Source organism: Syngnathus leptorhynchus, chromosome 19 (genome assembly GCF_054491065.1).
Source record: "Syngnathus leptorhynchus isolate UIUO chromosome 19, UIUO_Slep, whole genome shotgun sequence".
Classification (NCBI taxonomy): Eukaryota; Metazoa; Chordata; class Actinopteri; order Syngnathiformes; family Syngnathidae; genus Syngnathus; species Syngnathus leptorhynchus.
Window position 1 is genome coordinate 2,187,115 of NC_141213.1, and position 11,229 is coordinate 2,198,343.

General features: G+C 43.0%; 3 protein-coding genes across 3 annotated transcripts; 2 read left to right on the forward strand and 1 right to left on the reverse strand.

Annotated features, from left to right (window-relative positions):
• The first annotated feature begins 12 nt into the window (after positions 1-12).
• LOC147041580 (repressor of RNA polymerase III transcription MAF1 homolog) lies at positions 13-4,169 on the forward strand. The gene is made up of 8 exons (XM_085939692.1): positions 13-523; positions 892-982; positions 2,446-2,577; positions 2,653-2,815; positions 2,892-3,013; positions 3,348-3,467; positions 3,537-3,644; positions 3,715-4,169. Exons 2-8 carry the CDS (start codon positions 900-902, stop codon positions 3,737-3,739), a joined length of 753 nt encoding a protein of 250 aa, XP_085795818.1. The 5' UTR covers positions 13-523; positions 892-899; the 3' UTR covers positions 3,740-4,169.
• A 168-nt stretch (positions 4,170-4,337) lies between these two features.
• Positions 4,338-7,405, reverse strand: LOC147041581 (ADP-ribosylation factor-like protein 5B). The gene is made up of 6 exons (XM_085939694.1): positions 7,013-7,405; positions 6,233-6,293; positions 5,930-6,077; positions 5,408-5,491; positions 5,177-5,328; positions 4,338-4,948 (listed from the first exon to the last, which is right to left on the reverse strand). The coding sequence occupies exons 1-6, from the start codon at positions 7,056-7,058 to the stop codon at positions 4,900-4,902; spliced, it is 540 nt and encodes a 179-aa protein (XP_085795820.1). The 5' UTR covers positions 7,059-7,405; the 3' UTR covers positions 4,338-4,899.
• Positions 6,984-11,222, forward strand: nsun6 (NOP2/Sun RNA methyltransferase 6). Its single transcript, XM_085939689.1, has 11 exons — positions 6,984-7,761; positions 8,071-8,226; positions 8,298-8,386; positions 8,485-8,591; positions 8,711-8,864; positions 8,984-9,065; positions 9,187-9,306; positions 9,374-9,518; positions 9,590-9,735; positions 9,822-9,947; positions 10,025-11,222. Exons 1-11 carry the CDS (start codon positions 7,687-7,689, stop codon positions 10,199-10,201), a joined length of 1,377 nt encoding a protein of 458 aa, XP_085795815.1. The 5' UTR covers positions 6,984-7,686; the 3' UTR covers positions 10,202-11,222.
• The last annotated feature ends 7 nt before the right edge of the window (positions 11,223-11,229 follow it).

An 11,229-nucleotide genomic window follows, 5' to 3' on the forward strand; every position in this document is an offset into this window, starting at 1 on the left:
CATCAGACAGACGATTGTTGTGTTCGTAAACAGAAAGACGCAGCGGTTTTTGTCGACGTTTCTCAATCATTTGTCCGGATTCTAAAGACTTGCTCGCGCTTTCATTGTTCAACTGATCGGTCGCTTGGACAACGGCGACTTGATCCACCGCGGAAAAAAAAAACGTTTTTTTTTTTTGTGCTATTAGGTCGAAAGTGATGCAGCTGCAGACGGACCCCGACGGGCGCAAACAGTCACTCGATTTAATCTCATCGCATTTAATCGGAAAGAGTAGTTTTTCTATAAACCGAAAGAGCCTCAGAGCGGCGCATTCTCGACCGAGTGCTTGTAACAGATTCTTAAACGCGCACTAATTCCTCGGTTGTAAACGCACAACAATACAAGGAAAACGAAGCTTGGAGGTGACCGGAGCGGCGAACTCCAGCAAAAATAAGAATAAAAAAGAGCCGAGAAGATTGCAGAGTGAGAAAAGTGACTTTTGTGGAACATCTACTTGGCTTTTGCGTCGAGGAATATCGACTTGGTAAGTGATTTTGAGATGGAACTGTGTTGATAAATAGAAGCAGGAAGACGATTGGGGACAGTGTGGGGGAGGGGCTGGCAGAAAATGGCGGTCGTTGTCAAAGATGTCCTCAAGATGGCGGTGCGCTCACTCTTGCTCCACATAAACAAGCTGTCAAACGCCTCCTTTTTTTTAAATAAACAAAACATTGGATTATATTGTGAGTCAAGTGCACTGCTAAAGTTACATCGTTTTTTTTATTGGCATCTATTCTTTTTATTCCTTTTTTAAAATTCTGTAAATATTATTTATCTATTTGTTTTTTGTCATTAATTTTTTATATATTGTATTTAAAGTACTGATATCTATATATATATTTTCCCCCCCAGAGAAGGCGATGAAGTTGCTGGAAAACTCGAGTTTTGAAGCACTCAGCTCACGGCTGTGTGCCGAAACAGGAGAATCTCGTATCCTTGGCAGGTTGGTTATTATTACAATTATTAATTATTTAATCAAGAAATGTAGATTAAAGAAATATTTTCAAGCCCTTCGAAAAGGTGCTCTATATATTTTATCGGTATGCAAAATTAAGATGCTATTTTTAAACAAGTGATGATCAATACAATTTTTTTTTCAGTATCTAATAAATCTTGACATTCAACAAAATAGATTCAATAAGTAACAATCTCCTCGTTTACCATTACCGTTAAATTGCTCAGGTTTAACGACTGTGCTAAACAGAGCTCTAAACATCGTTCTGAGATAAAAATGTGACCAATTAATCTCTAAACCAGACTTGATGTTCTCCGGAAATGAGAAACTTGTGACCTCGCATGGGGGGCAGTAGACCAAGCAGATCTGTGTTGTTACTTAATCATATCTTGGAGCACGACTCGGAAAGTTAATGCCTAACCACCGGTGTGTCTTTCCAGCTTCAAGCGTATTACCTTATGTAAGAACATAACGGGCTTGCGGCTACAATTACACAGCACGTCGTTTACCTGCAGCCCGCTACCGAGCACAGTGCAACCGGAGCACACGTAACACACTGGCTATTTTGAAGTCCGTTACGTGTTAGACGTGTACACACACATACAATGTTGGTAGTTACGAACAGTTGTGCGCGGTTAAGTAAAAGCTTGCTGACTTTTAGGCCGCTTAGATTAGTGAAGTAGCAGCATCAGGCAGTGACAGAACGCCCACTTGGAAATAAGTGCACAAACATCTTTTTAGAGTGGTGATTTCTAATGTGCTGTTTTTCTTAAACGTTTTTTGTTTTGTTTTGTTTTTTACCTCAGAGGGTTTACGGCCGTTCTTATGTATTTATGTAAAATAACACAAAGTAGGTTGTTTTGGAGTCTTACACTTGTGGAGCTTTTGGTGTCATAGTTGTTTGTTGACATCAGCTGTTTGTGTGCGAGGGGAGGAAAGGGTCAGCTCTGTCTCTACAATAGTCATCAGTGTTGACTTGAGCAAGCTCGATCTTGCATAACAAGCAGTCACATTTCACCAGCATCTGACATGAAGAAATAGAAGCGCAGCAACTTGGTCTTGTCACATGACTTTCAGAGATAAGCTTTGGTGCTGGAGATGAGCAGCTAATCTTGTTTGCACAGCAAAAAAAAAAAAAAAACACTTCCACTTTTTGTAGGTGTTATTGGTTTGCCTCAAGTATTTAAACCTGAAAAGTCACTTATGTCAATCAAATGTGCAGGCCACATCATTAGGAACACCTTAGATTTGACAATATAAGAAGCAGCATAAAAAGTGACGTTTGTTTTAGCTTTTTTTTTAATCGAAACACTAGCATTGATTAAAAAAAATCGATTATATTTAAAAATATTTTTGGCAGCCGCTTTCTTTAGTGTTAGATTCTCCCTTTACATGTTTTGTCTGTTGTTGTTGTTGTTTTTTCTTTAAGTATCGCTTTTGTCTGCCAACAGGATCGAGAGCTACTCGTGCAAGATGGCGGGCGACGACAAGCATATGTTCAAGCAGTTCTGCCAGGAAGGCCAGCCGCACGTCCTGGAGGCTCTGTCCCCGCCGCAGTCCGCCAGCGCCGCCAGTCCCGATCTGTCAGTCCCCCCCCCCCCCCCCAAAATCAATCGCCTTACATTCCGGGATTTAAAAAATTGTCTCCCTCCCTATAGGCTGGCTAAGAGCGCCGAGGACGCCGAGAACCCTCTGAGTGACAAGTGCTGCAGGAAGACTATCTTCTACCTTATCACCACACTTAACGAGTCCTTCAGGCCGGACTACGACTTCAGCACGGCGCGGGCGCACGAGTTCAGCAGGGAGCCAAGTCTCAACTGGGTTAGTACACACGTTCAATTAAATTTTTTTTTTCATTTTAAAAGCCGAAAGCTAACAAAAATTTTGTGGCGGTCAGGTGGCCAATGCTGTCAACAGCAGCTTGTTCTCTGCTGTCGGGGAAGGCTTTAACTCTCTGGGACCTGAGCTTTGGAGCGCCATCGACCAGGAGATCAATCTACCCGCCTGCGACATCTACAGGTAATCCATGCGGTCCCCAATATTTTTTTGACGGCCCCAAAAATATGCATGCTACATTCATTGCCGACTCTTAACTGTCCCTAGGTTAGAATGGTTGTTTCTGTGCCTTGGGATTTTCAGGCAACTAGCTATTAAGTTATTGTTTTACTTGAATTTCAAAACCGTTTTAGACCAGATTTTGTTTTTGCGACACTCCAATAACGTTTTCCTACAAGATTTTCATCTAATTGTCAGTATTTATGAAGCGGCCATTCCAGGCAGTTTGAGTGTGGTTAAATGTCTCCCTCTAGTGGCCATCCTCAACAGTACTGACTTTTTCCTCCTCCACCCTCAGCTACAATCCTGATCTGGATTCTGATCCTTTCGGGGAGGAGGGCAGCCTGTGGTCCTTCAACTACTTCTTCTACAACAAAAAGCTCAAGAGGATAGTCTTCCTCACGTGCCGCTACGTCAGGTAAGAGCTGTTTTTTGGTTCTAACCACCCCCACACCACCAACCAACTCACTTTTGCCGCCTCCTTCAGCGTCCTGAGCGGCTACGGCGGTGACGGCCTGGACAACGACGAGTTGGACATGGAGCTGGACGATCAGGATGACGAAGAGGAGGAGCTGGACGGCTTCACAGAGGACAGGTGAGCGCTAACTAAAAGTTGCTCTACCGTGACAACAATGCAATGTTTTTTTTGTGTGTATTTTTTACAGGTGTCCCAGAGTCGTGTGCGCGTGAGACTTCACTGTCCAGTCATCGTTGTGTTTTTCACGCAAAGCAGTTTTCACGCTTTTCTAGAATTATATGCATGTTTAAGAGTTTTTTTTCTAACGAATGTTGAGACGAGGCAAATTGCAAAGAAAGTCAACAACAAAAAGGAGGCAGTTTCCTGGGCTGGAACTTGTGTTACTGTTATGACCGTTTCTCTCCGCTTAGATTAACGAAGCTCGTTTTCCCACTGCTTTTATGTCAGATGTTCTTTTTTTGTGTGTCCCAAATATTCCTTTTTTTTTTTTATATATTTGTGTCCACCCCGATTTCCATGCACTTGTGAATAGAGTGAAACTAAGCTACATAATGACTGTATCTGTGCTTTCTTTTTTGTGTTTTAATATATTACTGATGTGAATAAACACCTTTTTTATGAGTGTCATTTTGCTTTTGTTTGGTTCAACACGCATTAAAGTTAGAGTTTCATATTTGGGTTTTAATCTATGCATGAAGTTTCAAGTGGGGAGTTTTAAATTCGAATTAAGGTTACTAACTAGGGTCTTAAGTTTAGGGTTATAATGTAGGGTTTCAAACTCAAGTTAGAAAAAAAAAAAAAAAAAACTCCCATGGCTGAAAAATATTTAATCTTGTCATAAATGTAACACATTTTGCAAGGATGTCTTAATGCTGTTGACTCACATGGCTCAAATACTGCACCACCCTTAGTTCATTCTTACTACAAAAGTGCACATCGCCGACTTGCAGAAATACACAAGAGCACCATTCCCATCTGGGAAGAAAAAAAAAAAATACTAGCTTCTTCGCTCAAATGCTTCGAGACAATGACATTAAATAGTGAAATTTAAAATACTGTCCTTAAAAAAAGTAACCACTTTGTCCAAAAGAAAAAAAAAACCAAGCACACCTTTGCTCATGGAGCTAAACCCACCAACCAAGTCGTAGCTTATGTAGAAGCAACAACTAACGTGGGTGTGTGTACATTTTTTTTTTTTTGTTAAACCAACAGCCTACATTCGCTTATGTCCCTGAATGTTGTGGCTGCATTTCATTTCCGGCCCAAATGCGTACGTGTCTGTTCCAAAGAAAAAAAAAATGGAAGGAAATGAGACCTTGTGGGAGGGGTTCCTGCCAAGTTCCATGAAAGAATTCAGAGGAGGGAGGGGCTGCTATCTGAGTCCAGCCCGTGATGTCATCCACTCCAGACCTTGACACAAACTGGAACCAAAAAGAATGGTTTTGTCAGACAAGTTCTAGTTAAAGTAATATCTTCTTATGAAATCAAAATAAATTTTAAAAAAATCAGCTCCTTTTTTGTTGTCTTACAACAACAACAACAACAAAAAGTCATGGAGTGAATATCTTCTCAAAAGCGAATATTTGTTTTCATCATTTTCCGTGTGAGCTTCCAGTATTTTTTTTTTCTGATGTGTGGTGTGGGCTTACCCTTCCCCCGTGAGACCGCAGCAGGACTGGATGTGCCACGGGTGATCTTTAATGGCGCTCAGCGTCATATACTTTGAGATCTCGGCCGCTGACATGCAGTCCTTCATGTCCTGCTTGTTGGCAAAGATCAGCACAGCTGCTTTGCGCAGGTCCTGCAAGAGACGAGTCACGATGGTCTGCTTGGACACAGAAAGCCAAAAGCAAGGTAGCCCCCCCCCCCCTCACACTTACCTCATGAGCCAACATTCTGTAAAGTTCCTCTTTGGTGATTACCAGACGCTCTCGGTCGGTGCTGTCCACCACCAGGATGACAAACTGCACAAAGATTCACTACGACTGAGCCCAAAAAAAAAGAAAAGCCAAGGAATAAAAAAAAACAGCCAAGGCTCCACAGCGGCAGCCTTTAAATTGATGGGATAGCATGCGATGCGTTGCCAAAGCGACCACAAGACTTCCACAGCGTTTATGCTTCTTTCAGCCACGTCGCATTGTTGTTGTTTTTTTTGGTTCACGAAGCTACACTAAGTTCGGAAATTAAATTACTGTTCCAAAACTAGGATTGTATTTATTTAATAACTCATTCAAAACACTGCAGCACATGAAGGTCAGATTTTCCACTGCCCGGGGAGTGGGAGGGGATTTCTTTGTCAACGCTTAACCTTTGAACCAGAGCGGCCCCCCCCCCCAGCTGCTGTGTGCTCAGTGAACAAACACACCATCTGCTCCCATTCACACATCTGCGAGTGTGTGTACCTCGGTGTTGGCGTAGTACGTGTTCCAGGAGGATCTGAGCGACTCTTGTCCGCCAATGTCCCACATGAGGAAGTGTGTGTTCTTCACCACGATCTCCTCCACGTTGCTGCCGATGGTGGGCGACGTGTGGACCACCTCATTCATCAGACTTATGAAAAGACACTTTATTAGGTACATTTCCAGCCGAGTACTTCACAATTGTCTTTTTTTTTTTTATCATTAAAAGTAGACAATAAACTGGCAGAATAAGGAACCTAAGCCATCAAATAAAAAAAATTAAAAATGAATAATAAAGTGCCTCACAACTGATAAAGTATGGTGGTCTTGCCGGCGTTGTCCAGGCCAACGATGATCACCTTGTGTTCTGTCAAAAAAAAAGTGGGCCACATTTCCATCATTTTTGTGGTAGTGGCAGTCATTTAGGAAAGTCAGGAGCAGACCATTGTGCTCTCAGCTCATCCAGGAAGGAAGCCTGATTAGAGGTCTCCAAATCTGACAAGAATCATGTCTATGACTTCCTGGAGCTTTGTAAAATACTGCCAGTGGAGATATTTAAAAAAAATCTCCAAAACAAATACCAGATATGAGCGATATAAAAACAAAACAAAAACTCCATTTCAAAACATTTTCAACCACTAACAATAGGTTCTGAGTGATAGATTTTTTTTAGGCCATTTCCAATGTCACATTTTCACCAAAATAAAGAAAAAAAAGTTCTTATCTTCTCAAATAAAAAGAACATTTCAAAAATACATTTTAGAGTGAAATTAAGTGTCCCTAAATATTGTAAACAATTTTCACGAGCAAAGGTCAACCCATCGTGACGTCAAACAAGGTGCTGTCCAGACAGTGCTAATCAATCGACCGTTCATCCAAACAAACAAAAATCAACCCAAAAAAATATGTGGTTTTTTTTTCCTAACTCTATTTAGTTTAAATGCAAATCATCACATTTAATAACCACTCAGTCAATAAAATAGCAAAGAGTTTATGGAAAACACCGTGTTACAAAGTCAACAGAAGTCGTCGAAAACGATGAAGCTGCTCGGAGTAGTTTTATTCGATAATGAACTCTTTACGTACCTTGATTACAGAAGAAGCTCCACAGTTTCGCGAAAATGAGGCCCATTGTTTAAAATAAAAAGGATGCCAATGTCCGTTCGTCCGTCCGTTCTTTGTTCCTAACATCCGTCGGTCGGTACTGAGCTGCAAGTCCCCCCACACACACGGCGGCTAGGCTGAGCTAAGCTGCAAACTCACGGCGACTTTTCCTCCGTCAAGGACTCCATTCGCCCCCGGAGACATTTACAAATGTGGCCGGGCGTAGCGAAAAGACAGTTCGGAGTTTTGTATTTTGTGTTAAGAGAGCCGCATAGAGTTGTCGTATGTGCGGTGTGTTCGACACCTTAACCCAAACAGCTCTTGCCGTCTACTGGGCCTGCTCTGGAGAAAAGTGGCTACATATTGAACGAATTACTGCTGACGTCATCACGCCACGACGCGTTCATGGTTTTTAACCTTTAAAAAAACGCTCGCTCACTAATCAAATAATTCTATAAAACTATGGATTGTATAATCTACACATTTTAAAAACGAAAAAAAAAAAAAAAAACAACGGGTTTAGTTTATTTGCGTGAGCGCTCGCTGTGACGTATACGGAAGTGGAAACACCGGCGATTCCCATACCGAAATGTTGTGGCAATGCCTTGCTGCAAGAAAAGTGGACAATTAACACATTAGAGAAGCAAACAGACACAATGTCGGTCTTTCCGAGAATTTCTCTGAGGCCGGAGGTCGCCGATTACTTGAAAGAAGTTTTCCTAAACAAAGAGGTACGTTTTTGATTAAATCTGCACATTTGTTGTCATGGCAGTGGAGAAAAATCATCATTATCCCTACAGAGTATCGTTTCAACGTGACCCTAAACGGAAGGGTTTTGAGATCACTTCTAATAGTTCGTCCTAAATACTTTCAATAAATGCTAATTGAATTTAGACCCAGTATTTATCTGATCTACAGCTGCCAAACAAATTGTTGTTGACATTTAGGTGTCTTACATGCTATTTTGGAATGTATAACTTCAAAGAACAAAACCAACATGCTTGCACACTAACCTGGAAATCTAACTCATTTGTTTCAAGTTGTTGGCGTCCATCGGCGATAAGGAAGCCGAGCGCCACTTTCAGACTCTTCTCACCTGTCTGTCGCATCCTCCGTCTTACACTTGCGTCCGGGCCAGTGTCCACCTGGCGTCCCTGGAAGAGATTAGACAAAAACTGGGTGAGGAGCTCAAGAAGGTGAGATGAAAGAAAAGAAAGGAGGGGGAATATTTATCTCTGAGTTGTTGTGTTTACATTTGTTGACGTAGCAAACGTGTGGATCTGAGAGGGAGGAGCTTGAGATCGACACTCATCCCAGCGTTCCCGATGTGCTTCTGATCCCTGTGGTTGGACCGAGGTACAAAAACTGCCAATTTTCTCAACAACAAAAAAAGTATAATAACAATACATTCATAGACATTTTTAGTGTGACAATTTTGTTTTTGTTTTCCGCAGATGTGTGCTGCAGCTCAGCTCCGAGGTGGTGGCAGGTGTGCAATGCGGCAACGCTGTGCTCAGGGGCGCCCATGTCTTTGCACCCGGAATACTTGCCTGTCCAAAAAGTAAAAAACATTTATCTTAATCATTTTTCATAATTTAACACCCCTGGGTGGGTCGCATTCAAACCTTGGAACAGATCATTTGCTGAAAAACTATGAATTCAGCCATGCTTGTGTTGCAGACATGAAGTCCGGGGACGCCGTGTCGGTCTTCTCTGACGTGGAAGGAAAATGCACCCGAGGAGCATTCGGGTTTCACGGCAAGAAAACATTTGTGGGCAACGGTGTGGCCGAAAAGGACCGCGCCGACATTTTCGGCACGGGTGAAACCATCAGGTAGCTCAAAGTGTTGTTAACTAACATTAAGACATTCGTAAAGTTACAGAATGCGTAACGAAAATATGTTCACATGATACAAAATTCATAGTTTTGAGTTGCACGTCTTGCCTTTCCAGGGGCGTCGGCGTGCGTATGACGGAACCCCTTTACTGGACTCCCTCTTTTGATGGAGTCTTACCTCGTCTGGTCTTCTTACAGGTAAAATGATAAACTGTCACAAGTCCAGATTTTTGGTTTTCTTTGGCTATTTTAGGGGTCTCCTTTTGGAGGTTTTACACTTTGTAGAGCTGTATGGTCATAAAAGTATTGTTTACGCCAGAACCTTCCATCTGTGGTGGTAGGCCACGTTCTGGGTCCTCAACCCGGAGAGCGCATCCTGGACATGTGCGCCGCCCCGGGGGGGAAGACGTGTCACATCGCCGCCCTCATAGAGGATCGGGTACACCGCAAAACAACGTCACTACGTCTCTCACATTTACTAAACTGTGCACAAAAAATGTCCTCAGGGAGAAGTGGTGGCCTTGGACAGGATTCGAAATAAGATTGAGTTAATTCGCCGGAATGCTGAAAGACTGCAATTGCGTAGCGTGAAAGCATTTTGCTTTAACAGCACCAAAGTCGTATGCGATGACATCATCGGCGACCGAGAAGGTGATATTTACAAATGCAGCCCAGTGGCACAAATGTCTGAATGAATCGTAAAGTTCTCACCTGTTCTCCAGGGCCGCCCTTCGCTTCTGAAAGCTTCGACCGCGTGCTCTTGGATGCGCCCTGCAGCGGGCTCGGCCAGAGGCCAAACATGGTGAGCACCTGGAGTCTGAAGGAAGTTTGCTCCTACCCACCCCTGCAAAGAAGCCTCTTCCATGCTGTACGTACGGATAGTATGCTTTAGTTTTCACCACTAGATGGCAGTAGAGACACACTTGCGGTTCTATGTGCATTTTGTACCTGCAGGCGGTGCAAGCATTGAAGCGAGGCGGGGTTCTGGTGTACAGCACATGCACGGTGACGCTGGCAGAGAACGAGGAGCAGGTGGCTTGGGCCCTTCGCACCTTCCCCAGACTCACGCTGCAGCCTCAGGTACAAAAATCAATGACAGCATGTTGGCTATTTTTTTGCCCACCTCATACACTAATTTGATCAACTCAACTCTCCAGGAGCCTCGCGTCGGGGGTGATGGCATGCCAGGCGCGGGGCTGACCCCGGAGCAGCTCGGCCTCCTCCAGAGGTTCCGACCAGAGTTGAGCTGGGAGGCCGCCGCCACGACGCCCCTTGCCAAAAGGGCGGACGGGGACACCATCGGATTCTTTATCGCCAAATTCCAGAAAAACTGACAAGCTCCCTGCGAGGATACTTGGGAAGAAGAGCAAACTTGGATGCAAAAGAACTGAAAAATCTGTAGTACGCATGTCAGGCCAGTAGGTGGCGATGTCACTATGCAATTCCACTAAAGAATTTTTCTTTTTTAATTTTTTAGATGATTATCTAAAGTTGATATTGAAAAAATAATGCTATGAATAATTAAAAGAAAAATCTTTTCATGGTAAAAATTGCTGTGTCATGTCAACAATGTCCCACTGGAGCCCAATGCCTTTTAGCAGTCAATGTTGGGATAAGCCGCATAAACACGGAGGTAGAGGCTGAATGCAGCGGACGTTGCCATGACAACAGTGACGACACCGTTGCCACGGCAATGGTGGATTCCTCTCTCGCGCGCGCAAACCAGGAAGTGATGGGGTCACGAGAGGTATTAACAATTTATCGGAGCAAGTGAAAATGGACATCTCGAGGCTAATTTATGGATGTTTGTCAAGCTGGCAGGATTCCCAGGAAAATACCGTTGCGCTCAACTCCAAGCCTATTTTAGACTCATCTCCCTTTGGTCGGGACGTTGCCTTGACGACGGCTCCGTGAGCCCACCTTAATTTTTCAGTAGCGTTTTAAGAGCGAGGGGGAAGAAGAAGAAAAACTATTTATAGACGTGGCACCCTGGGTGTTTTCAAAGAGAAACACAACTATGCGACCAACCTATGTAAAAATAAAAAAAGGTTTGAATTTTAGCAAGAATTTGGTATTACATAGTTTTTTTGTTGTTGATGTTTTTTGTTTTTGTTTTTTAAACCAAATGACTTTACTGTGTTTCCTCACGTGATAAAAAGGCAATGGTGGACTTACTGTTGTTCCCAAAGTTATAAAACAACCAAGCAAATGACTTTCTGCAAACAAACATGGCGACTCACTCGACCAATCAATTACGGAAGGATGTCTGAAAGAAAAAAATATGAGTGAAGTAGTTGCAGGTCAAAATTAGTAAAGAACAGCTCAGTACATGAACAAAAAGGCATGTTTTTTTTTTGGTTTT

Coding starts and splice junctions, on each gene's coding strand:
- LOC147041580 (XM_085939692.1), top strand. CDS start 900: ATGAAGTTGCTGGAAAACTCGAGTTTTGAAGCACTCAGCTCACGGCTG. Junction 3,014..3,347: donor CCCGCCTGCGACATCTACAG/GTAATCCATGCG, acceptor CTCCACCCTCAG/CTACAATCCTGATCTGGATT. Junction 3,468..3,536: donor CTCACGTGCCGCTACGTCAG/GTAAGAGCTGTT, acceptor CGCCTCCTTCAG/CGTCCTGAGCGGCTACGGCG.
- LOC147041581 (XM_085939694.1), bottom strand. CDS start 7,058: ATGGGCCTCATTTTCGCGAAACTGTGGAGCTTCTTCTGTAATCAAG. Junction 6,294..7,012: donor GAGCTTCTTCTGTAATCAAG/GTACGTAAAGAG, acceptor TTTTTTTGACAG/AACACAAGGTGATCATCGTT. Junction 4,949..5,176: donor TGCGGTCTCACGGGGGAAGG/GTAAGCCCACAC, acceptor TTTTGGTTCCAG/TTTGTGTCAAGGTCTGGAGT.
- nsun6 (XM_085939689.1), top strand. CDS start 7,687: ATGTCGGTCTTTCCGAGAATTTCTCTGAGGCCGGAGGTCGCCGATTAC. Junction 8,865..8,983: donor GGCACGGGTGAAACCATCAG/GTAGCTCAAAGT, acceptor TTGCCTTTCCAG/GGGCGTCGGCGTGCGTATGA. Junction 9,948..10,024: donor GACTCACGCTGCAGCCTCAG/GTACAAAAATCA, acceptor TCAACTCTCCAG/GAGCCTCGCGTCGGGGGTGA.